At 45.2% G+C, this 25,006-nt stretch overlaps 1 protein-coding gene across 6 annotated transcripts in view; it reads left to right on the forward strand.

Annotated features, from left to right (window-relative positions):
- The window catches only part of EVL (Enah/Vasp-like), a 179,854-nt gene that overhangs the window by 97,010 nt on the left and 57,838 nt on the right, over positions 1-25,006 (forward strand). For 4 of the 6 annotated variants that reach the window (XM_039462785.2, XM_010352380.3, XM_010352379.3 and 1 more), the window contains exon 2: positions 20,952-21,120. In XM_039462785.2, coding sequence (XP_039318719.1) covers positions 20,952-21,120 — 169 coding nt within the window. Of the gene's footprint in view, positions 1-14; positions 3,024-20,951; positions 21,121-25,006 lie in introns of those variants that run through there. The other 2 variants (XM_074394242.1, XM_074394243.1) reach the window with 1 other exon arrangement.

The raw sequence follows: 25,006 nt of genomic DNA on the forward strand, positions 1-25,006 counted from the left end.
TGAGTACTGGAACCAATACAGGGGACTGAGGGATGTCAAGAGGAAACCTAGAATCTTAATAGTGAAGTGGCTGTAGACATTATCCCAGGTTCCCTTAGTATGCGGATTGAGAAGCCCACGACCAGAAGGCAGGGGACTCACTTGGGGTTACACAGCAGGTTAGTGACAGTCTACTCACTCTTCAGCCGTTGGTCGTTCCATGACATAGGCCTGTGTCTCTTGATGCCTGTGACCTTTAATGGCTTCTGTGTCAAGGACTCAGAAATTAGCTCCTGCCTCAGATTATAGGGAAGAGAGTCCAAGCCGTCTAGGGTAATTGTTGTTTAGTTCAGAGGTGCAGTTGGTGGGGCCTGGCTCTTCTCTCTAGAATGACCTGAGACAGGTTGTTTTTTTGTAAATATAGGCAGAGAGGGTTCTTTTTATTATAGGAACTTCATGAACTTAATAGCAAGAGTCCTGACCCTCCGCTTGAGAGACTTGTGGCTTTAGGCTTTTGCTGTTTAGCCCGTGTGTGAGCACCAGCCAGTCTACAAACTGCATTACTCATTGCGATTGTTTTTCTAAAGGTGAGATTACATTTTGGACCTGCCTCTCCCCTGCCCTACAACTCTGAAAGATTACAGATGATAGGACAGACAGACTTTTATCCTGTGGGGTTTGGGGCATTTATTTGATTGACTCATTACAGCTTTATTTTTTAGTATAAAGTAAGAATCCCTCACTTTGAAAAGTATTTCACAGTTTCCAAAGTCCATTTCACCAGTTTTCTTATTTGAGTCTTTTAACTGTGTTAGATAGATGAGAAAGCTGTCATCACTCCTGTTTTGTAGCTGAGAAAACCTCTGAAAAGTTGTGGACCTTGTCCAAAGTCACATGGCAGGTTGAGGAAGGACTGGAACCAGGGCTCAGCAAGGATGCCCTCATCCAGTGGTTTTCCCAGGACATGGCACAGGGTCTTTAGAAGCAGTTTGCAGTGAGATGTTAAAATTGACGTGACAGTAGGTAGAGCTTGTCCAGTGCTGCTTATTTTCCAGTTGGCTTTATGTCTGCTCCTATCATTTTATAACTTTCCTTTAACTTTAGAGGACTTGTGGGTAGAGCTTTGGAAACAATGCTTTTCATTGCAAAGGCATATATACTTCCAAAGTCATTTTCAATTGTAAATTGTGAAAAATTCTAGCAGCTTATTCTATCCTGTCAATTACTAATTGCAGAAAATTATATCAGAAGTAAACAGAGAGGAGGCACCACAATTTCTTTTTCAATTTTAAAATTGTAGAAATCCTAGAAGTTTCCATCTTGTAAAGACCTTGTAGATGATCTACAGTAGATCATCTAGGTTAGTGGTGCTTTGGGTATCTTCTCCTCCACTTCAGCCAAAATAATGCTGCTTTTATCTTTTATGTATTTCTCGATGTTTCATTGAGGAAAAAAGAAGTCATAATGTTGGTAGTGGTGATGATTTTCAAGTCTGAAGGTTACCCTAATCTAGTCCAGCTGTTAAGTGCACAGATCAGGAAATTGAGGCCCAGAGTGGAGCAGAACTTATCTACAGGGAGCGGAGTAGTGGCTGAACCAAAGCAAAAGCCCAGGTTTTCTGGTGCCTCCCTCTTCCGTACAAGGCTGCTTGCACTCTACCACAGGTCCTTGGCTTGGCACCATAGTGACAGTCCTGGTAGAAGCAGCATTTGTGGAGCTGCAGAGTCGGCAGCCATAGAAGCTGTGAACTTCCTGTTTTTCCTATGCTGACTGACATGGGGTTACTGTGGCATGTGTGGTGGGGATACAAAGGACCTTTTTATCGTGAAAATGTATCTTATCAGCTCTAGCTCTGGCAACCCACCAGTCAGGAAATATTTTCTGAGCCCTAACTGTGGATTAGGAGCTGGGAATTCTCTTGAGTGCATGACAACATACAGAGTACTTTCACTGACATTATTTTATTTCATTAACACAATAATCCTGAAAGTAGTGGTATGGGGCATTTTTGTTTTTATATGTTTTTAGAGATGAGGTCTTGCTATATTGCCCAGGCTGGCCTCAAAATCCTGGGCTCAAGCCAGTCTCCTGCCTCAGCGGGACTGCAGATAGGGCCCACCACACCCAGCTAGCATTGTTTTTTATTTCTGTTTCGTAGAAGGAGAGAGTAACTTAACAAGAGACTAGCCAGTGAATGATACACCCAGGACTGGAACCTGTGCCTCCTGACCACAGATGCTTTGCCCTTTTGCTCCTGTGCCTGAGTTAGAGCTGCCTCTGTCCTCAGGGACCTGTAGGGAGTGAGGAAGACAGCACTCACAGAAATGAGGACCCTGTAGCAGAGACAGTAATAAAGGAGGGGCAGTAAGAGTTGAGAAGTTGGGGACTGCCAGGGAAGACCTCAAAGCAAAAGTGGGATCTCAGGTGAACTTTGAAGGGTAGGGATGATTTTTTAGAAGGCTCTGGCAGGCATCATAGGCAGCCAGTCACCCGGGGGCTGCTGTGAGTGCTAGGGACACAATGGCAAACAAGACAGGCAGTCTTGTCCTCAAACTGAGGGCAGAGTAGGGAGGCAGAATATAGTCAAGAAATCATAAACAAGAGATGTGGAAACAATAGAGCAGTGTGGTAGAGAATGACTGGGCCACTGCCTTAGCCAGTGCCCTCAGTGGGGACATGAGGCAGCCATGTCAAAATCTGAAGAAGAAAACATTGCTGGGAAGGGCAGCAAATATCCTGAGATGGGAACAGTTTGGTGGGTTCAAGGGTTAAAAAAATAGAGAAGCTGGAGCAACATGAAGAAGGAAGAGTGAAGGCAAATAAGGGCACAGAGGCCTTACCAGACCCAATGGCAAAGCCTGTGAGCTGTGCTGAGTTTAGCACATATGTCAGAATTTAGTTAGGGGAAGCCTTTGGAGGGAGGGTTCTAAGCAAAGGGAAAGACATCTGTTAGAAGCTTAAGAAAATCACTCTGGCCCCTATGTGGTAATGGCTGGCAGAATGGAGACAGGAAGACCTCTTGGGAGGCTACCGCAGTCATCCAGGTAAGAGGTGAGGGTGATCTGGGCCAGGAGTGGAGCAGTCAGGGTAGGTGGCGGGAAGTTGTCAGGTTCAGGAAGTGCCGTAGCGCTGCAGCTTCTAAGACTATCTGGTGGATCGCATGTGGGTGTGCATGAAACATGAGTCAGACATGTCTTAGGTGGGTGGTGATTCCTTTCACCACACTGGGGCAGCTGGGGTGCTAGCTGGAGGAATCCGTAGGGATGTGGGACTAGCAGAACAGGTTCCTAGGAAATGTGGGTTGAACAAGGCTGACCTGAGCAGGAACTAGCTGAGATTGTGGTGCAGCAGCAGGAAGCGTGATATGGATGGTTGATATGTCTGCCGCTTGAGGGGCCAGCCAGTTAATTTCAATTCCTTTCCTGGTTTATCTGTTGTCCTTGTTGGCCTTTGGGTTTTTTCTAAAGCACATACTATCTTCTAACATATTATAGAACTTACTTGTTTTACTCTGTGCTGTCTATCTCTACCCCGCTAGAGTGTAAACGTCCAGAAGGCAGGGATTTTTGCCTGTTTTATTGAGTGGTGTATCTCCAGTGCCTACAACATTATCTGACAATATACATTTATTGAATTGCTGGATTTAATTAAGTACTTTGATATATGGTCCTGGAGATTCCTGGGCTACCAAAGCTCCTGCTCAGCAGAGCTTCCTGGTGTGGTGTGTTAGAGAAGAGGCCAGAAAAAACAGACATTTCACTTGCTCTCAGGTAGTGAAGGAACTGTGGCTGCCTGAGCACAGTCATGACTGTTTACTGCACCATGCTGCACATCTTGAAACTTAAAGATGTAAGAAGTCTCGCACAGCCAGGGTTCACCTCACAATCCTTCCCACCCAATTGTAAGCCTTTGTGTCGGGGTTTGGAGGTGTCTCAAGAACACCTGTTGTTTCCTTTCCTCACAGGCAAGTCAGAGAGTCCCAGAGGCGCATAACTGAAGAAGCCCTCAGAGATCACATGGTCCGTTCACACTCCATGGGAACACACACTTCCCTGGAGTCCTGTAGCCAAATCATTTGAAGACCTTCTGAAACTTCTCTGACTTCCTCTGTCTCAAAGAACCCCATGTGCCTCTAGTTGAGAAATATTCCCATAGAGATTCTAGGTTATTCTTTTTTTTTTTTTTTTTTTTTTTTAAAAAAAAAAAAACTCGTTTTCTAGATTCTAGGTTATTCTTATGAGAACGTTATGTTCCTCAGGTGGGCTGGGGCAGAAAATGGTTGAGGACTACTCTAGTCCAGTGGCTTTTCTTTGGTTAACTGAACCCATAGAGGAGGAAAATAACAACAGCTCCCCTTTTCTGAGTGTTATAGACCAACAACCATTATGCTATTGACATGATATACATATGATTTAATTCACATCCTTTGAGGTTTTGTATCATTATTCCCACTTTACAGATAAGGAAACAAGGGTTGGCTGGGTATGGTGGCTCACACCTATAATTTCAGTGCTTCGAGAGGCCAAGGCGGGAGGATCGCTTGAGCTCAGGAGTTCAAGACCAGCTTAGGCATCATAATGAGACCTCATATCTACAAAAAAAAAAAAAAAAAAAAAAAAAAAAAAGCCAGGTGTGTTAGTGCATGCCTGTAGCCTATAGTCCCAACTAACTTAGTAGGCTGATGTGGGAAGATTGCTTGAGCCCAGCAATTCAAGGCTGCAGTGAGCTATGACCACACTACTGCATTCCAGCCTGGTGACAGAGCAAGACCCTACCTCAAAGAAAAAAACCAAGCAAGGACCTACAAAGTTAACATATTCCAGGCCACATTGATGTCACTTGGCAGAGGTTTTGATCCCTGAGAGAATCCTAATCTGTCCTCTCATCGCAGATTGCAGAGTCAAGAGTAGAATCGAGGCCTCCTGATCTCTGTCTTGCCGTCTCCCTCATTCTGTGCTGTTAATACCACGGAAACAAAAGAGACCTCGTCTGTCCTGTAGCACCCCGTGCCTGCGTGTGTATCTCTTGTCGATGCTCTGTTGGCTCAGGATCTCTCCTACCATCCTAGAGTTCTTTCAGAGCAGGACGCTTGTGTTATTCACTCCTTTGTTTCCCCGTGCCTGGTCATCATGGGCGTTTGTAAGGCCAGAGCTGGGGTCTTCGTTCCCAGGCTGTTCATTCATCCTTGGAGCCAGACATACTGTCTTAATCCTTGGCCCAAGCCAGGTCTTTACAGTTGTCCCATGACTGTGCTAAAATTTGTTCCACTTCACAAGTAATCATAGTCACAGACTCTGGGGACACGAATTTTGGGATGAAGACACATAGCAAAATATGTAAATGTTTTTGAGGCTTGAGTAGCCTTAATGTCCATGTGACTGTCAAATGGCTCCTCAAAGAAAGGGCTACATCACTGGCCTTGAAAGAGTATCGGAGATGCATATGAGACAGGGTCAGCGTCTAGGAATATCACACTCCCCCAAGAGTTAGTTGGAGTGTTTTTCCAGATTCCACCAGACTTCACAGAGAAATGGAGACCTGCTGTCCAAACATCTGGGATAATGGCATCCAAGGAGAAAAGGCAAGCATCTTGATTGCCCATGACGTGGGCAACCAATTTGGATAGAAAAGAAGGTGTCAGAGTTTAACACCGAATTTAGACTTTATTTACCCAAAGCCTTTCTTTAATTCTAACACTGTCAAAAATGGGGTTCAGTCACCATTTGAGTTTCCCATGTTAATATACAGAGAGCTAATTCACTGTCTTTCATTGCTGTAATGCAGCAGTTCTATGGTGATTCGTTGTTAAACCCTGACTCCCTCCTAGGAGTCTGTGGGTCAGAACTATATTTATACTATTACTGAGACATCATTTGCCATTTCAGCTCTTGTCTCATGAATGCATGGTGGAATTTTCCAGAGCTGTGTGATGTGTTGACATCATCACTGTGGCAGCTAATGAAATGTCTGCTTGTATATTTTTGTGTTTTATAAAATTCTTAGTTTTAGTTTTAAATAAGGTGAAAACGGATAGACCTAACTTGCATAAACAGAAGCTTTTTGGCATCCTCAATAATTGAGCATAAAGGGATTCTGTGACCAAAAAAGTTTGAGAACCATGTATGTAAAATAGTTGTATGCCTGTATGACAGACAGCATGCATGGAATTGAAAACACCACATTCGAGATGGCGGTTCCCCCGATAGAGATGAGGGGCTCTGGGTCTGGGAGGAGGATGCAGGTGTCACTTGAACTAAACAGCTTTATGACTTTCTGTCAGATTTCCTAGACTGAGTGGTGAGATTGTGGGAACCTACTTCTCACAGGCCTGAAATACTTCACAGTAAGCATTTTAAGTCTACTTCATAGCATGAAACCTATTACACACCTGTACCCATTACGAAAAAAAAAGGCACCCTATAAATGATTTCATAATTACCGGGGGAAAATACAGCTTTCCATTGGAGATCTGGCAGTCACCTCTTAACTAGCCTACAGTCTACATTCAGTTGGCCTGAATTCTTCACACACACATCATTATCAATGAAAAATTTTTAAATAGCTTCACATTCTAGCTTAGCTTGAAGGAAAGTAAGCAGACGGCACAACCAAATGTAATGCATGAGTAGACCCTGCATCCCAAAAAATCAGAATCATTTTGTAAAAATTGAGGATTTTTTTTTTTTTTTTTTTTGAGACAGTCTTGTTCTATTGCCCAGGCTGGAGTGCAGTGGCATGATCTCAGCTCACTGCAACCTCTGCCTCTCAAGTTCAAGTGATTCTCCTGCCTCAGCCTCCCAAGTGACTACAGGTGCATGCCACCACACCTGGCTAATTTTTGTGGTTTTAGAAGAGATAGGGTTTCGCCATGTTAGCCAGACTGGTCTCAAACTCCTGACCTCAGGTGATCTACCCACCTTGGCCTCCCAAAGTGCTGGGACAACAGGCATGAGCCACTGCGCCTGGCTGGGTGGCTTTTAATATGGATTCTGCATTAGATTTTTAAGTAAATTGTTGGTTTTCTTTGTCATAAGAAATGTATGCTAAAGTCCCTTGGATTGAAGTATCTTGGTATCTACAGCTGACTTTCAGGTGGCTCAGGGGAAAGACAGAGATAATTCACAGGCAGCAAATGTTAACCACGGGCAGGTTTAGTGAAAGGTACAAGAACATCCCTTGTATATTCCTGTAAGTTTGAAATTGTTCAGAATAAAAAGTTGGAGGGAAAAAATCTTCAAAATAGTAAGTAAAAGTTGGAGTTGGGTTTGCTGCATTGCCAACTGGAGCAGAAAAGCCTTACTGCACAACAGAACGTCAGCTTGCTGTCTAGTCCAGGCTCCACTGCAGATCAGCCATGGGCATTGGGCAGATTACTCCCTTCTCCAGGCCTACTTCCTAAGAAAATTACTGCAGAATGTTTTTCGGCTCTGACGAGGCTGTGATTCCAAGCATCTCTGTTTCTCAATTACTGAATTGGGACATGGCAACGTGGGTGTGCTTCCTCGTTCCCCTGGAGTGGGTGTTGAGAAGTGATGAGGCCACAAGTACTGAAGTCCCCCCACCCACCACTCTGCCTTTGCTGACACTCTTCCCTCTGCTTGAAATGGTTCTTTGTTTCCTCTTGAAATCATGGCAGCATCCCTTGGGTCCCTTGGGCGGAACTAAATGCCCTCCTCTTGTGACACTTTGCACGTACAGCACTTTTTCTTTTTCTTTTGGAGATAGGGTCTTGCTCTGTCACCCAGGATGGAGTGCAGTGGCACAAACACAGTTCACTGCAATCTCAACCTCCTCAGTTCAACGGATCCTTTCACCTCAGTTTTCTGAGCCGCTGGGGCTACCCACCACCATGCCCAGCTAACTCTTCTTTTTATTTTGTGTAGAGACAGGGTCTGTGTTGCCCACGCTGGTCTTGAACTCCTGGGCTCAAGCTATCCTCCCGCCTTGGCCTCCCAAAGTGTTGGGATTAAAGGTGTGAGCCACTGTGCCCGGCCCTTGTTTTATTTTTCAAATAAATTCAGGAAGAAAGAAGTGGTCAGATCTCAAATGAGTCATGCCATCCCCACCACAAAAATCCTTGCAGGCTGAGAAATACAATACCTGGCAAAACTCAGCAAATATAAAAGCAAGCAGTTATTCAAAGATATTTGTTGAGCAGTCACTAGGTCTCAGTTACTAGAGCTACAGAGATAAACATTACCTTAGAAACCAAACCAAACAACCTGCCTCATGGAGGCACTTGCCTTTCAGTTCAGTGGCAAGTATGGTAAGTGTTATGCAGAGAAGCTAAGCAGCTGAGGGGAGTGCCAGGGGCCCGAGGCGGGTAAGCATTAGCATTCTCTTCAGTGTGGTGGGGTGGAGGTAGAGTGTGAGTAGAGGCTGGAGGAAAGCGCAGGAGCAAATCAGGGCCAGGAAATGGATTTCCCAACAGCGAGCTCAGGAGTGGGCCCTCAGTGACCTCCACGGTGGATCTGGGCCATTCCACAAAGACAAGACCCGACAGTTTGGTCCTACTTGGTGATGCCTGAGACAGTTCTCCAGACCACAGTGAGACCTGCCACCTTGTTTTTCTCCTCGATAAGAAGTTAAAAGAATATGCGATAATGATAGCTCTCCATGTGGACACAGAAGGCAGTTTCACATGGATTCCACCCTAAGTCTCACCTCATACGGATTTGAGCCAACATTGTCCTTGTTCTAGATGGTATATGCTGGGTGCTAATCGTGTTTAGTAAACTGCTCTCCTGTCTGTTTCATCAGCCTTATTCAATCTCCAGTAAATTTAAAAGAAAGTTCAAAAAGATGATTCTCCTCATTTTACATAGCTATAAACTTACTTCCCTGAAGTCGTATTGCTGGCAAACGACAGAGCAGGCCTAGGCAGAGCTGGAGCTGTTGCTCAGAGTGCTCTCTTCCCCGCACTGACTCCATGATGAGGGCTGGCCTTAACCCTCTGTGCCCAGCCTTGCTTCCCATCACACCACTGCTTCCTGGTGGGCACCAGCCAGCCAGACTTTTTCTAAGGTTCTCTCTCTGTCTGCCCCTCTCCACCTTGAAAAAGCTAGTGGTCAGAAAAGAGACAGTTCAGAGAAGAGCCAAGCTATGCGGTGTCGTGGGAGCCAATGGGGAAGTTTCAAACAGGAGGCAAGGAGGGCGAGAAGGAGGCCACGTCTGTGGCAAGAGTAGAATGGTGAGGCGGGGGCAGGTGGTGGGACAGGCTGAGGGGAGATGGGTGGAGGCTGCCTGTGGGCAGAGGGGAGTTCATAGTGTGACAGTCAGAGTTGTCAGAGAACTGGAAGGAGAGGCCTGCGAATGGCAGGAGGCAGGGTCCAGTCTGTCAGTGTCTCTGATTTGACTCCCTATGTGACTTGGGGGAGCCACACAATATGAAAAGTGGGAATAAATGTGATAATGACCTCGTGGTGGTGGTTTGAGCATTGTGTGAAGTCAGGTGACGATAGCACCTGTGTTACCAGAGCCAAGCCGCATGCCTGCAGGGGGTCTACTGAACTAGCAAGTGATGCATTTCAGGGAGAGACTGGAATTTGGCAAAGGAAAAGGTCCCTGTCTCCTCCTCCATGCCAGGCCTTGTCTTGGGGCTCTTTGGGGCACTGGAGTGCCCAGACAGGTTTGTGTAAGCCCTTCAGTATGGGCTGCTCTGCTCCTATCCAGGAGGCTCCTTACTGATGGTTCTCAGTCCAGCTTTTTTTTTTTTTTTTGAAACAGAGTTTCGCTCTTGTTACCCAGGCTGGAGTGCAATGGTGCGATCTCGGCTCACTGCAACCTCCGCCTCCTGGGTTCAGGCAATTCTCCTGCCTCAGCTTCCTAAGTAGCTGGGATTACAGGCATGCACCACCATGCCCAGCTAATTTTTTGTATTTTTAGTAGAGACGGGGTTTCACCATGTTGACCAGGATGGTCTCGATCTCTTGACCTCGTGATCCACCCGCCTCGGCCTCCCAAAGTGCTGGGATTACAGGCGTGAGCCACCGCGCCCGGCCCCTCAGTCCAGCTTTTTAAGACACTTTTGTTGCTTGTATGTTGAAGATAAACAAGTCAGGACTTTACAAACTGCCTCAGTCTGGCTGTGTTTCTACTTAGCTTTGGGAATATTTATTTATGGCCACTTCTCTTTAGCACCCTACCCTTCACTACTCAGCCCTTATTAATGCCCTTGGCAGCTGCAGAGCCCGGGTCCTACACTGAGGACAATAGCTCACTGAGGAGGTATATCTGAACTCATTCATGGGCTTGTTCTCCAGAAGCCCACAGCCTCAGGAAGGAGATAGCTCTAAGTGGCTGTCATAACAGCTTGAAAGTAATCAGAGGCACATGGCACCTTGGGGTAGGGTTTGGGGAACAGAGACACATACCTACTGATTACAAGGAATGTACCCAGCATGGTACTGGGCACTCTCATGTCTTGTCTATTATTCACCATAGAATAGACCATACTGTTTTCGTCAGCTCCGGTTTACAGACAACTCCTCCTACAAAGCCTGATGTTTTCCCTCCCCAATACTCGTACACCCATTTTGTAATGATCTGTTTTTTCTCATCTCGTTCAACACTGAGCCATAAGCCTGTTAGTAGTTATTAAATGAATGAGAATGGGTGGATGGGTATGTTTTGAACACAGTGACAATCTGAGCTTTGAGAAAAGATAGGATTCCTTTTCAAGCATCTTAGGCAAGGGAAATGTCTTTCTTCCTAATTACTAGAGGAGAAGGAGAAAAGTCATCTTAATTGGCCCAGTATCATGGGGATGCTTTCGCTGCCAGTCCTGGCTTTACTACCAGGCTACTGGTTGGTCTGTGTGATCAGACGGGTCCTTCCTCACTGAAATATGCTGGGCTGTTTGTGGGCAGCCTGTTCCCTGGGACCAGCAGAGGAATCTGCCCTGTAGTCTTGGACCTCCAGAGGTCAACAGATAGGAAGAGAACTGTAGTCTAAGCCCTCAGTCTACGCAGGGATAAGCCTCCTAGAAGAAATGGCCCCTGCCCTGGAAGCATTCAATGGCCAGGAGAGGGACCTAACATAGACATTGCTGCAGGAAAAGCTGTGGTGGTAGGCACAGGACTGTGAGAATAGGGTAATAGGGCTCTGAGAAAGACCATCAATCTCAACCTGGGACTTCAGGGAAGACTTTCTAAAAGAGGTGACAGATATTTTACGTCTTTATGGATGAGTAGGAATTAAGGGGTCAGCTTGGCTCAGCTTGGCTCAGCTGAGAAAAGCATCCCAGGCAGAGGAAGTTGTCTGAGCCAGAGCAGAGGCCACAGAGTGCAGAGGGGTGTGTTAGGGGCCTGTGTGCATTTCCACAAGACTAAGCCAAGGGTTGGGTCAACTGTGGACAGTTTGATAAGGGCTTCAATGTGAAGGACACTGAGTGCCTGCCCCAGAGCGGGAATTATATTCTGTAATAACGATGACTCCCTTCTTCATCTGCTTGGGGTCAGGTACTGCTCCAAGTGCTTACACAGATTAATTGTACAGACAACCCTATAAAGAAGATGAGGAAAGATGGGTAAAGGAGGATAAGATGTAGATAGACTGGGGAACACAGAAGTTTTGTCTGAGGTCATATCACTGGTAAGTAGCAGAGCTCCCAATAAGGGAAGAGGCTCAGTCAAGTTTGCCTTTGATAAAGGTCTTTCTAGTGACATTGTGAGTGAAGAGTTGGGGGCGTGAGGCTTCAACCAGAGGCTGGGGGAGCAGCCAGGAGGCTATTGTGATCTAGATGAGAAGTAACAAGGGCTGGGACTGGCAGCAAGGAGGGAGAGGAAGGGACAGATCCAACAGATGTTTAAGAATTAGAACAGATGGCCACTGGGCCGAAGAGCATGTGGCACAAAAAAGTGTCTGAAATGAGCTTCAGGTTTCAGACTCTGGGGATTGGGTAGGTGTTGCTTCCATTCCCTGAAATGGGAAGCAGTGAAAGGAATACTTTCTCTCTTGAGCATGTTGAATTGTGAGGTTTCTAAGTTATGTCCAACAGTTGAAAATATGACTCCATATCTTAGAAGAAAAGACAGGGCTGGAGAGTCATCAACATGGGATTTATCAGTGTATTGGTGATCGTGTAAACCCTGGCACAAAGAGCCCATGAGGAGACATGAGAGCAGATGGTCCCCAGAGTCTCAGTCTCCCTTATCGACCATTTGCCTAGAACCAGCAAGCATGTGTGTTATAACAGAGACCCCGTCCAAGACTTAGCACATCAGAATCTCCTAAAGGGGGGCCTGGGGATTTGTGTCTTAATAAACGCTCACCTGACTCTGACAGTGCATACAGTTTTGAGAACCATGGACATAGAGTAAAATGAGAAGAAATTCTACGTAGTTAACATTGGTTTTAAAATCTGTTTTGGACTGCAGACCCATTTAAAAACATGGTAGGCCGGGCATGGTGGCTTACGCCTGTAATCCCAGCACTTTGGGAGGCCGAGGCGTGTGGATCACGAGGTCAGGAGTTCGAGATCAGCCTGGCCAAGATGGTGAAACCCTGTCTCTAATAAAAATACAAAAATTAGCCGGGCACAGTGGCAGGCACCTGTAATCTTAACTACTCGGGAGGCTGAGGCAGGAGAATCACTTGAACCTGGGAGGCGGAGGTTGCAGTGAGCCAAGATCATGCCGTTTCACTACAGCCTGGGTGACAGAGCAAGACTCCCATCTCAAAAAAAAAAAAAGAAAATGAAAGAACATGGTAAAGAAATTTCCGGAAGCAGTGTGCACACTCATTTTTGTAGATAATTTCAGGGGTTTCTTAGACTCTTCAAGCCTTTCCCTGGACTCCGGATTAAGAACATTTGATGAGGCTGGGCGCGGTGGCTCAAGCTTGTAATCCCAGCACTTTGGGAGGCCGAGGCGGGTGGATAACGAGGTCGAGAGATCGAGACCATCCTGGTCAACATGGTGAAACCCTGTCTCTACTAAAAATACAAAAAATTAGCTGGGCATGGTGGCACGTGCCTGTAATCCCAGCTACTCAGGAGGCTGAGGCAGGAGAATTGCCTGAACCCAGGAGGCGGAGGTTGCGGTGAGCCGAGATCGCGCCATTGCACTCCAGCCTGGGTAACAAGAGTGAAACTCCGTCTCAAAAAAAAAAAAAAAAGAACATTTGATGTAAGAGGTGAGTAGAAAGGAAACCTGTGAAAGAGGCTGAACAGGATTCACAGAGAGCGAAATGGAAAGCCAGGCAAATAGGAAGACTGGGGATTAAGGAGGAGAGCTTTTCAGAGGACATAGTCAACAGTGCCTGGCTCACTAACAGGCCGAGTGACTCAGAGCCGGAAAGCATGCATTGGAGCTGGGAGTGGAAAGTCAGTAACCTTGTCTGGGCTTATTTAAGTTTATACTCAGGGCCAGGGGCCAGGTTCCACTGGGGGCTTAGAGAGTGATGGGCGGTGTGGGAGTGGGCTGGGTGAGGAAACGGAGAGAACAAGTGACAAGGGAAGGACTGGTGGGAAACAGTGGGAAGTAGAGAGCGAGGTCCAGTCATATCATCTGGCGGGGTGCTTGTTAGGTGCCCACCCTTGCAAGGGTTACTGTGGTGAAAGATAAGAAAGGAGTTCCCAGCAGGATACCAACTCACCCTGGTTTGCCCGAGATTATCCCAGTTTAATTGCCAGATGCCCTACCTCCTAGGAAACCCTTCTGTTAATGGGCAAATGCTGGTTCCCAGTCCTACTGGGGAGACAAAATTGGCCCTCAAGATGGAGTATAAAGAGTTGTTTTGTCCAAAGGGAGCTTCCAAGTCTGAGCGTTGGGGCTGAGCAGGGTCACTGTGCCAGTCCTGGGGAGAGAGAGTGAGGCATTGACCGCCTGCTTTCTAAGGAGGAATGTGGCACCTAGGTTAACACTCCAGAGGAGCAGAAGAGGGCAGCCTGTGCCTTCCCAGAGGCCTCCTGCCAGAGGAGCAGGCCTGGGCCCAGGCAGAGCTGAGATGCACCTTTAGAGGCAGCAGACAGGGCTGAGGCTCACTTTGCACAGGAGCCCACCCGCAGAGCTGTGGTTTCCTGACTCACCCGTCCCAGGGTGTTAGGAGAGAGAAGGTTGATGGTAATCTGTGACAGATGCCTTTGCTTGGCAGTTACACTTTCTTTGAGAATAAACAGAGAGGATTGTGAGTAGAATGTTCCCACGAGCATGCAATCATAAATGCACTGTTTTTCCCACAGTCAGGTCATTTGTTTAACAATTATTCATGTCCACAGCATACAGGGACTGGCTTTACCAAGGGTAAAACAACACAGTTCCTGCCTTCAAGGAGCTCCCAGTCTGGTGGTGCAGACACCTAGGCAGATTCTGAGGCAGAGCAGACTGAAAAGCTTCTGGCAGAGGCATAAGCAAGCATGAGGCTGCAGGAACCAGCCTCTCTGGATAGGTCTACATCCTGTGCTTTTTCCAAGGTCAACCCTGGACTTGTACTTCCCAACAAACCTCTTGTGGTTAGCCCCGTTCCACCCTGTGGGTCTTCCTTTTGCCCTCACTTTATGAATTTGCAGTCTGTCCTTCAAGGAAATAACAGGGCTGGGATGGTGTGTCTGTGTAAGCCCATGAGAATTTCAGAAACCTTGTTCCTAGCCACACAGGGAGTGGGGGAACGAGAGTCCAGGGACACGAAACCTGGACTTTGCCAGAAGGATTAGAGAGTGAGAGCCCGAGGTTGATTTCAGGCTGACATCACCGAGGGCTGTGCTGCAAGTTTTTGTCTGTATCCTCCAAGTAGCTGGGACTGCAGGCATGTTCTACCACACCCAGATGCCTACATAATAGTTTTACCTTGAAATGCATTACTGATTTCCCAAATCAAGTCCTGGAAGATCTATGCTTAGGTTTCAGAGTTACTTGCAGAAAATTTGGGGTGTGTTTTGCTTTTTTTTTTTTTTTCCTTTTCAGTAAGAGATTTCAATAGACATTCAGAAGTGGTCTGTGGTATATAGCAGGGTGTCCAATCTTTTGGCTTCCCTGGGGCACATTGGAAGAATTGTCTTAGGCCACACATAAAATACACTAACATTAACAATAGCTGATGAGCTTTAAAAAAAATCTCATAACGTTTTAAGAAAGTTTACAAATTTGTGTTGAGCTGCATTAAGGCCATCTTGGGCTGCATGCAGCCCACAGGTTGGACAAGGTTGGTGTATGGTCTAAAAAAATTATCTGCTAGCCGGGCGCGGTGGCTCAAGCCTGTAATCCCAGCACTTTGGGAGGCCGAGGCGGGTGGATCACGAGGTCAAGAGATCGAGACCGTCCTGGTCAACAAGGTGAAACCCCGTCTCTACTAAAAATAAAAAAAATAAAAAAATTATCTGCTGAACCAGCAAAAGGACAAAGATATGGCTTTTCCCATCTTCCCTGCTGTGCCCTGCCCCATGCTGGGCTAATGAGCAGGACTCAACAAGTACTCAGCACTTGTCTAAGGGAGGTTTGAGGTGAGACTCAAACTTGTACAGATGAGGAAACTGAGTCCTAGAGTCACATGGTCTTTCTCCTGTAAGCTGATAGAAGTGGAGTCTGAAGCTTTGAGTTTATGTCTCACATGACACAGGGAGGGAAATTACAGGCTCAAACTATATGGGCCCCACAAATACATGTACACAAGCCCAAAATGACAGGGGAATTGGACTGCTTGTTTGGAAAGAGCCTCTCCCAAGAGAGAAATTCTAGTTACACCTGCAGCTCAGAGGTGCCTATTATATCCAGCAGGGAAAGAAGTCCACCAACCTGGTAGTTTAACACTATACAGAACAAACCAGTGTATTTTGACTGATTTTACTCCCCAACTAAACAATCAGAACCATTTAGTAAGTGAAATTTCCTATGTATGTGTTTTTTGTTTGTTTGTTTGTTTTGAGACGGAGTTTTGCTCTTGTTACCCAGGCTGGAGTGCAGCGGCGCGATCTCGGCTCACCGCAACCTCCGCCTCCTGGGCTCAGGCAATTCTCCTGCCTCAGCCTCCTGAGTAGCTGGGATTACAGGCACGCGCCACCATGCCCAGCTAATGTTTTGTATTTTTAGTAGAGACGGGGTTTCACCATGTTGACCAGGATGGTCTCGATCTCTTGACCTCGTGATCCACCCGCCTCGGCCTCCCAAAGTGCTGGGATTACAGGCTTGAGCCACCGCACCCGGCCCTCCTATGTATGTGTTTTTAAAAACAGTTCATTCATTCATTTATTCAATAAACAATTTAAGAAAACATTTGTTTATCAAATTTTCTCATAGCTAGGCACAGTGGCTCTTGCCAGTAGTCCCAGCACTTCGAGAGACCAAAAAGACCAAGGCAGGAGGATCACTTGAGCCCAGGAGTTGGAGATCAGTCTGAGTAACATAGCGAAACCCTCTTTCTACAAAAAAAATAAATTAAATTTCCTGAAGGGATAGATGATTTGAACAAATTAAATTTATGATGCCTGGGGAGTATGTGTATAATACAGAGTTTGAGTATTTATCCAAGTGAAGGTGTTGAGAAGGCAAGTGAATATATATATACATATTGCCCAGAGACAATGTCGAGGTTAGATGGCAATCGAGATTTTATTAAAACAAAAAAATTTCAAAGGTATTAAACCCAAATTAGCAAAACAAATCTTAAGTAGAAGAAATGTGTAGTTTCTTGCATTTAGGTTTTGTTAGTAGCAATAAAATAAGAGACAAACCAGCACTATTCAAAAGGTGGGGGAAAACCAGGGGTTTTGGTTAACCACAAGTTTAATTTGAACCTAAAGTATTAACAACAGCAAAAAAAAAAAAAAAAAAAAAAATAAGGAACCTGTAGGTGTGACTACAAGAAGAAAAATGGTTATTGGTATTCAAGTATCTAGTGGCAAGCACAGTGCTTTATTTATGTCATCTCAGTAGCTCCCCTAAAGGTGTGTGTTACCCCAGGTATGCTTCACCCCCACCTAGTGCTTGTGGTTTTCTGCATGCCGTGCCGTTCCTGCCTCCCTGCCTCTGCTCAGCCGCCTGTCTCCGCTTAGAATCCTACATCCCCTTCCTGAATTCACCTAGGCGTTGAAAGTCTTCATCTTAAAACCCACTCAGCGTTATCTTCAGAAAGCCTTCCAGGCCTGGTGCAGTGGCTTTCACCTATAATGCCAGCACTTTGGGAGTCTGAGGCAGACGGATAGCTTGAGGCCAGGAGTTCAAGACCAGCCTGGCCAACATGATAAAACCCTGTCTCTACTAGAATTACAAAAATAAGCCAGGCATGGTGGCATGTTCTGTAGTCCCAGCTTCATGGGAGGCTGAAGCACCCATCTCACTGTCATTAATGTTTTTTTACTCACTAGCATCTATTGGTCAGACTAAGCTTTAAATATTGTGCCCAGTTTTAGGCCCCAGACTGATGGGATGGCAAGGGGACTGGTAGCTTTGTCGTGTGGCTAATGGAGGGACACGCTCTTCCTTCAGCTGTCTGATGGGTTGCCACAGGCTCTGCAGAGCACCTTGTGGCATGTCACTCAGAGCAAGGAGGGTTTGTCTAAATTAAAACCATTTATAACCAATGGTTTGCTTTGCAGAGTAATAAGTTAAGTTCCCTGTCACCCAAAGCTCAGTGTGGACTTCTCAGGTCATCTTTATTGGACACTAAAGTGGATTCGTGTCTACAGTCCTTTTCAGCTCTGAGATTATTCCATGAGCATTTATTAGGCACATTCTCTGTGCCAGGTTCTAACAAAGGTCAAAAGTCTGTGAATGGAGAAAGGCCAGGAAGGATGGACTAGAAGCATCTCAGACCACATCACAATGCTGAGAACATTTGGACCAGGCTGATAGGGCATTCCCAAGCCAGGGCTTCCCCCACAGACGAATTCTGTGTTGGGAAGGAATGGGCTGGCACTGTTACCCCTGCCATGTTCAGTCAGTGGCTGAGAGCAGCCTCAGAGCAGCATGGCCTCTGTGCACCAGCTCTGCTCCCATAGTAGGTTCTCCTGCAGGGCAACTGAAGGGCATTCTTCCATGGCAGCCCCACAGGGACTCCAGAGAGCATTGCCCCTCACACAGCAGCTCCCCCGAGTGCTCCCCCAGAATCATCTCAGGGCTCTGTGGTCATCTTCCAGCAAATGGTAGAGTTGGGCTTCAACTCAGATCCCTCTAATGTAATAAAATCCATGTTTTGTTAACCAAGAGCATGCTGGATCTCAGGATCTGTCCTAGCTCTCAAGACAGTATCCAGAACACACACCTACTTGTTGACTGTCACATTTAGCAACTGAGTGTAGCAGAAGCAGTAAGTGCCAGAACTTAGCCCATAACGTGATGTTTGGCTCATTTACATTGGGATGGAACTATGATTTGATCCAAAGTCTATCTGGTTCTGTGTACTGTTTAGTCTAATTTATTTATTTATTTATTTATTATTTATTTATTTGAGACAGGGTCTTACACTATCACCCAGCCTGGAGGGCAGTGGCACAATCATGGCTCACTGCAGCCTCAACCTCCTGGCTCAAGTGGTCCTCCCACCTCAGCCTCCCAAGTAGCTGGGACTGTAGGCGCCCATCACCACACCTGGCTAATGTTTTTGTTTTTGTTGTTTTTTTGTAGAGACAAGGTCTCACTATGTGGCTCAGGCTCATATTAAACTCCTAGGCCCAAGTGATCCTCCTACCTCAGCCTCCTGTAAGTGCTGTGATTACAGGTGTGAGCCACTGTACCCAGCTAGTTTAATTTCTACTAGACTTCATGAAGACAGGGCTGCAAAGACTTAACTAGGGGAGGAGCAGCTTTACCTAAGCACATTCTCTTAAAAGATATGTTGTTTCAGGCTCCAAAACACAGAGATGGTAACTTCTGCCCTCTTAAATATTGTGGAATGAATGATGAATTATAGGGAAGAATGATGAAGCACAAACTGCAGACCAAAACCCTTACTATTCACTCTGAATACATCTGTCCACAGATGTTCCCAAAGCCCTCAACACAAGGCTGGGACAGCTGAGGTCAGCTGTGCCCTAGGCTTCTAAACACCAGAGACAGACCTGAGTAGTCAGCGGCAAGGTTGAGACCCAACAGTGCAGGCATTCGGATCAGGCCCAAGACCCAGCACTGGCACTCAAGCTGTAAGATGGGCATAGGGTTCATTCAAAGTGAAATTGAGGGAATATATAGGGAAGGGCCTTATATATGGCACTGTACACAAAAATGTTGTTTAAAAATATAATAATAATCCATACACTGGATCATCCACAGTCTCCAAGCAGTAGGAGAGTTGGGCCCTGAGGGAACTCAGCCCTCTGGAACACTGAGGAACTGACTACACTGGCCAAGTTGAAGTTTCCAAGTCACAGAGAACTAATCCTATAAAAACCACTGTTTTTTTCATCTCATAACTGCAGGGCTGGGGATATAGATCTTCTTAAGTATGGTGAAGTGAACATAATAGGACTTTTTCTCGACTGCTAGTCTCAGCATTATTATAATCCACCATTGTACACATTTTCCTTCTATATGATTGCTCCCAAATTGTTGAGCATTACAGTTCTGTTTCCAGTCCCTCATCTTTATGCAGCCATGCTTGCTGATGACCACTCCTCACTGTGACCAGTGTGCCTACCTTCAGCAAGCACAATTCCCTCTTTAAAAAAAAAAAAAAAAAAAAAAAGAGAGAGAGAGAGTGAAAGACCAGGCGTGGTGGCTCACGCCTGTAATCCCAGCACTTTGGGAGGCCGAGCTGGTAGATCACCTGTGATCAGGAGTTCGAGACCAGCCTGACCAATATGGTGAAACCCCATCTCTTTAATTAATTAATTAGGAACAAAGGAATATTGCTTTTTTAAATGTAGGAATTCTAATAGGCTGGAGATAATGTTAAAGATGATTAGGGCTTATGAAGAACCAGTGAGTTCTGAGAGACTTCCTCTGAATACCGTGCAGGGGTTTTAGTGTATTAATTTTAGTGATGGCTATTTTATCCTTGCAGGGGCTGCTTCCCTGCTTTTCGGTCATATTTTGAACAAACAAGGTTGCTTTGCTACGTAAATGTTTTCCACAAAGTATGGAAGTAGCCACCTATTTATTTTGATTTATGTTGCTCTTTTCTTAAATCACCTAAACACCTCATTGCTGACATAGCTTGTCTTGATGCTACCCTAGCATAATTCCATAAATGGAGCATACTGTTGGATGTTGGAAAGAATATTATCTGTATCATATGATCTAGAGTCAGTCAGAAGTGGTTGGAAATCCCCAGTTTAATCACGGTGTGAACTCATATACATCTTTTCAAGTCTCTGAGCCACTTTTTTCTCATCTAAAAAATGGAGGTAATAAATAGCTTCTTCATAAATTGTGAAACTTAGGTGCTATAATGCATTCTCTCATGCGCTTTTTTTTTTTTTTTTTTTTTTAAACAGAGTCTCGCTCTGTCACCCAGGCTGGTGTGCAGTGGTGCAGTGCCGGCTCACCGCAACCTCTGCCTCCTGGATTCAAGCAATTCTTGTGTCTCAGCTTCCTGAGTAGCTGGGATTACAGGCATGTGCCACTGTATTTTTAGTAGAGACGAGGCAAGGGGGTGTCTCACAGGGTTGGTCAGGCTGGTCTCAAACTCCTGACCTCAAGTGATCCACCGCCTTAGCCTCCCAAAATGTTGGGATTACAGGCATGAGCCACCATGCCTGGCCACATTCTCTTATTTAATACAGTACATGGAATGTTGTGAACAGTTGGCAAATTGTAATTGTAATTCCTTTCTCATCCAGTCAACTTTTCCCCTGGAAACAAAGCTGTGAGTCTTTTCCAAGCTATTGAAAGTTTTGGCACAGAATCTCCTCTCCCCTCTGCAGGCTCCTTAGAGAATATAAACTCACCACCTCACAAGGCAATTCTTCCGTAGACAGTTGGAAGTTCTGGCAATTGGAAAGTTCTTTATCTCAAGTAGCAATTGGCCTGTTTCAGAAAAGGGCAAAGTCAACTTCCATCCCCTGTAGCTGAGGCTGACACCAGTTTTTTCTTGCTCTGTAGTGAACAGAGTATCTGCCAAGCCCGGGCTTCCGTGATGGTCTATGATGACACCAGTAAGAAATGGGTACCAATCAAGCCTGGCCAGCAGGGATTCAGCCGGATCAACATCTACCACAACACTGCCAGCAACACCTTCAGAGTCGTTGGAGTCAAGCTACAGGATCAGCAGGTCAGTGCTGGAATTACAAATTACACCCGTGAGTGAGCCTGCGCACCACCTCCTCACCACCCACCCCTTACACACACATATCATTCAAAGATTTTAGAACAAAAAGGTCAGTATTCAGAATCAGGGGGCCTGGGCTCAGATTTTGACTCTGTATCCTCATACATCAAGGTATGATACCTTAAGCAAACTGTTTTCTGGATTTCACTTTTTACCTATGTCATATGGAGACAGTAATCCACACCCTGACTATTTCACTGTGTTACTGTCAGATTGAAATAAATAATAGATGTGGGAAGCTTTGAAAAAATATATTGCACAAATGTGTTCACCTTACTCATATGTAAGGTGTTTTGGTTCATCAACCTTCTAAGTCTTACTTTAGAACGAATATCAAGATGATTTGGAGAACCTGGGGTCATTTCTCTCCCTAATAGTACAACCTAGGCAAATCAGAGATGATAATTTGTAAGTGTACCTGGCAAATACCTGCGTAAGTACAAGGGAACAACCATGTCCACCTGTGTCATGAATAGTACACACATAATCATGACAAAATACTCTGATGTGTCATGGACTAAAATAGGGACATGGAGAAACAGGCTGTGACTTAACCACAGGGACTTTGGTTAGTTTGGTGCTCCCCATCTAACTCTCTTCTTAAGAGATAGACAATGGCATTTATAGCACTGAAGTTAACAGATCTATGATTATAGCATTTATGAAAAACTATATATAAACAGCATCTTGTGGCAGCCTTTGTGGGTCAAGCTTCAGCTAAGTTGAGTAGCAGGTTAGCTGCTGTCTTGGAAAGAATCAGCAATCGGAAGAGAGAGAACAGAAACTCTGGGTTCTATTTTTAGTGTGTTGCCTGTTGATTGAGTTTTTGCTTTAACCAAAATAGCCTTATTAAGTTTGAGATGCTCATGGCTAACAGAGACATCTCTACCCCGGGACCCCTGATAAAAGGTAGTCTTTCTAACCTTGAATTCCTGGTACCTCCAGAGGCATCCTTTTATCTTGTTGATGAGCCTTAATAGTATAATGGTATATGTGTCTTTCTAGAAACCTTCACAAAGCTGCCCCCCTGTCATTCCAATTCACTAATTCTAGATCTATCTTTTAGTGACACACTGTGCCACACATTGCAGGATATATAGAACCTTTGGCTCCAATTTTGGTGACAGTCAGAAACATCTCAAGTTTTTAGAGCATCTGATGGCTGGGGCTTGCGAGGGCAGTACTTCCAGGTCTTTGACACAAGGTCCATTACCTGGTGTGGTTCCTGAATCATAGTAGGTGTTCCCTAGGTGATTGCTTTTATTATGACAAGTTTTCTGTTCCCTTTCTGCCTCTTGGTTGCCCTCCAGGGTGTAGTAGGATGACAGCATGGTGTACTGCAGGCGTCCCCAAACTTTTTACACAGGGGGCCAGTTCACTGTCCCTCAGACCATTGGAGGGCCGCCACATACTGTGCTCCTCTCACTGACCACCAGTGAAAGAGGTGCCCCTTCCTGAAGTGCAGTGGGGGGCCGGATGAATGGCCTCAGGGGGCTGCATGTGGCCCGCGGGCTGTAGTTTGGGGGCGCCTGGTGTACTGGAAAGGACATGGAATGGAAGAGCTCCCCAAAACCCATACACAGCCTGTTCTCAGGGACCTCAGCACCTCACCGCCTCCTTCAGAGGAAACCACATGTTGAGAAAGAGACCTTTTCCCCACTCTAGGACGGACCGACAGCAATCTTCAGTGGTATTCTGTTTAAATTTGGAGGGCCGTGTTGATTCTAACTTGAGGCCTCCTAAGTTAGAGTCTGACTGAGAAGTTCCAAGCACAGCCTCCCACTTGGAATCGCATGTTCAGGAAACAGGCTATCAGACAGGATTGAGGATATCTCTGCAAATGGATGGAGCATGTTAGCTAGGAATAGAAAATAGATTCTTGGTAAACCAAGGCATTAGAGAAAATGGCAGGAAATCTGGTCCAGAACAACTTTTAGGGACCTCTATAGAAAGACTGATTTTTCACAGATTTGGTTTTAGTCCATGTGGATTACCACCTTAAAGTGGTCAGACATGGTTAAGAGAGTCAAAGATTCCTGTTTTTATAGGTAAAATAACCAGGATATAGGGATATCTAACAATGTTTAATGCTCTTTATGGTTAATGGAACACTTTTCACGTCTATTATTTCATTCTCCCAGTAAGATAATGGTACAAGAATTATTGTCACCACTTGCTAAACAGGTGGATATAAAACCAGGTAATCAGTTGTGGAGAAAAGATATAGTAACTTATAGTACCATTAACCAAAATCTAACCTGAATCTCACATTCGGGGTGAAAAACCGAAGGATTTTTAGTTGAGAATGCATTTTGATCACCAAAAAATGTGGCTGGTTGCAGTGGCTCATGCCTATAATCCCAACACTTTGAGAGGCCAAGGCAGGTAGATCACTTGAGCCCAGGAGTTCGAGACTAGCCTGAGCAACACAGTGAGACCCCGTCTCTGCAAAAAAACATATATATAAATTACCTGGGCATAGTGGGGCATACCTGTTAGTCCCAGCTACTCAGGGGGCAAGGTGAGAGAGTCCGTTGAGTCCAGGAGGTTGAGGTTTCAGTGAGCTGTGATCACGCCACTGCATTCCAGCCTGGGTCACAGGGCAAACTCTGTCTCAAAAAAACAAAAAACAAAAACAAAAATGTTAGTGATTTCTCAGGCTGAGTTAGAAGTAGAGTGAATTGGTAGAAGTAGAATAAATTAATAGAGTAAATTAGTAGAGATGGAGTGAATTTATTGAGGCAGAGGTCCAGAAGAAGGGAGACTACAGTCCTGCTCTGCTCTGCTCTGCATGAATTATACTTCCCTCAGGACACGGGACTGCATCTGAGTACAGCAAACTGAAATCTGCTAGAAGAAGGGCATCCAAACTGGTGGAAGATCTGAAAGTGATATAATATGGGGAACGATTGAAGGAGTAAAAAGAGATACTTACTTGGAGAAGATAGAAATGTTTTCAAGCCTCTTAAGGGTGCTATGTGGAAGAGAAATCTCACTTTCATTGTGGACCCCAGAGAACAGAACTAGGAATATTGCCTGGATGCTATAATGAAGATGATTTTAATGCAGTAAAAGGATGAACTTTCTTACAAGCACACTGTTGAAAGATGGAAAGTGTTACATTGCCAGCTCAAGACTTAAGATTCTGGGAGAGACAGTCTATCATCAAGTAGAGATTTGGATGAAATGAGACCCCAAAGTCTTTGCCAATCTGTAAATTCTGTAGTTTTTAGATCCAGGCATATATAGAGACAAGAAGATTGATCTCCACCATCCAGCATCTTTCTTTTTTTAAAGGACTCTTGACTGTTTTTACCCAGAGTCCCCAGAAACATGTGAAAACAGTACAGTTATGCATCCCTTAATGAGAGGGGATACATTCTGAGAAATGTACCGTTGGGGGATTTTGTTGTCATGTGAGTATGCTTATACAAACCTAGGTGGTATAGCCTACTACGCACCTAGGCTATATTGTATAGCCTGTTGCTCCTAGGCTACAAACCCATACAGCATATTACTGTACTGAATACTGAGGGCAGTTGTAACACGTGTATGGAAACATATGCGAGCATAGAAAAAGTATAGTAAAAATACCATACTATAGTCTTACAGGACTACATTGTATTTACAGTCTGTTGTTGACCAAAACATAATTATGTGGTCCATGATTATATTTGGAGTTGCAAGACCTTCCTTTAAAAGAACAGGAAAGGCACTCCTACTTACTCCTACACTCCCCAGAATAAAACTTGTGCAAACGTTGTAATTATGGGCTCCTATGCAAAAAGTATGACATTTTAAAATGTTCATCCTTCAGCAAGTGTCCAGA

This window comes from Saimiri boliviensis, chromosome 2 (genome assembly GCF_048565385.1).
Source record: "Saimiri boliviensis isolate mSaiBol1 chromosome 2, mSaiBol1.pri, whole genome shotgun sequence".
Lineage (NCBI taxonomy): Eukaryota > Metazoa > Chordata > Mammalia > Primates > Cebidae > Saimiri > Saimiri boliviensis.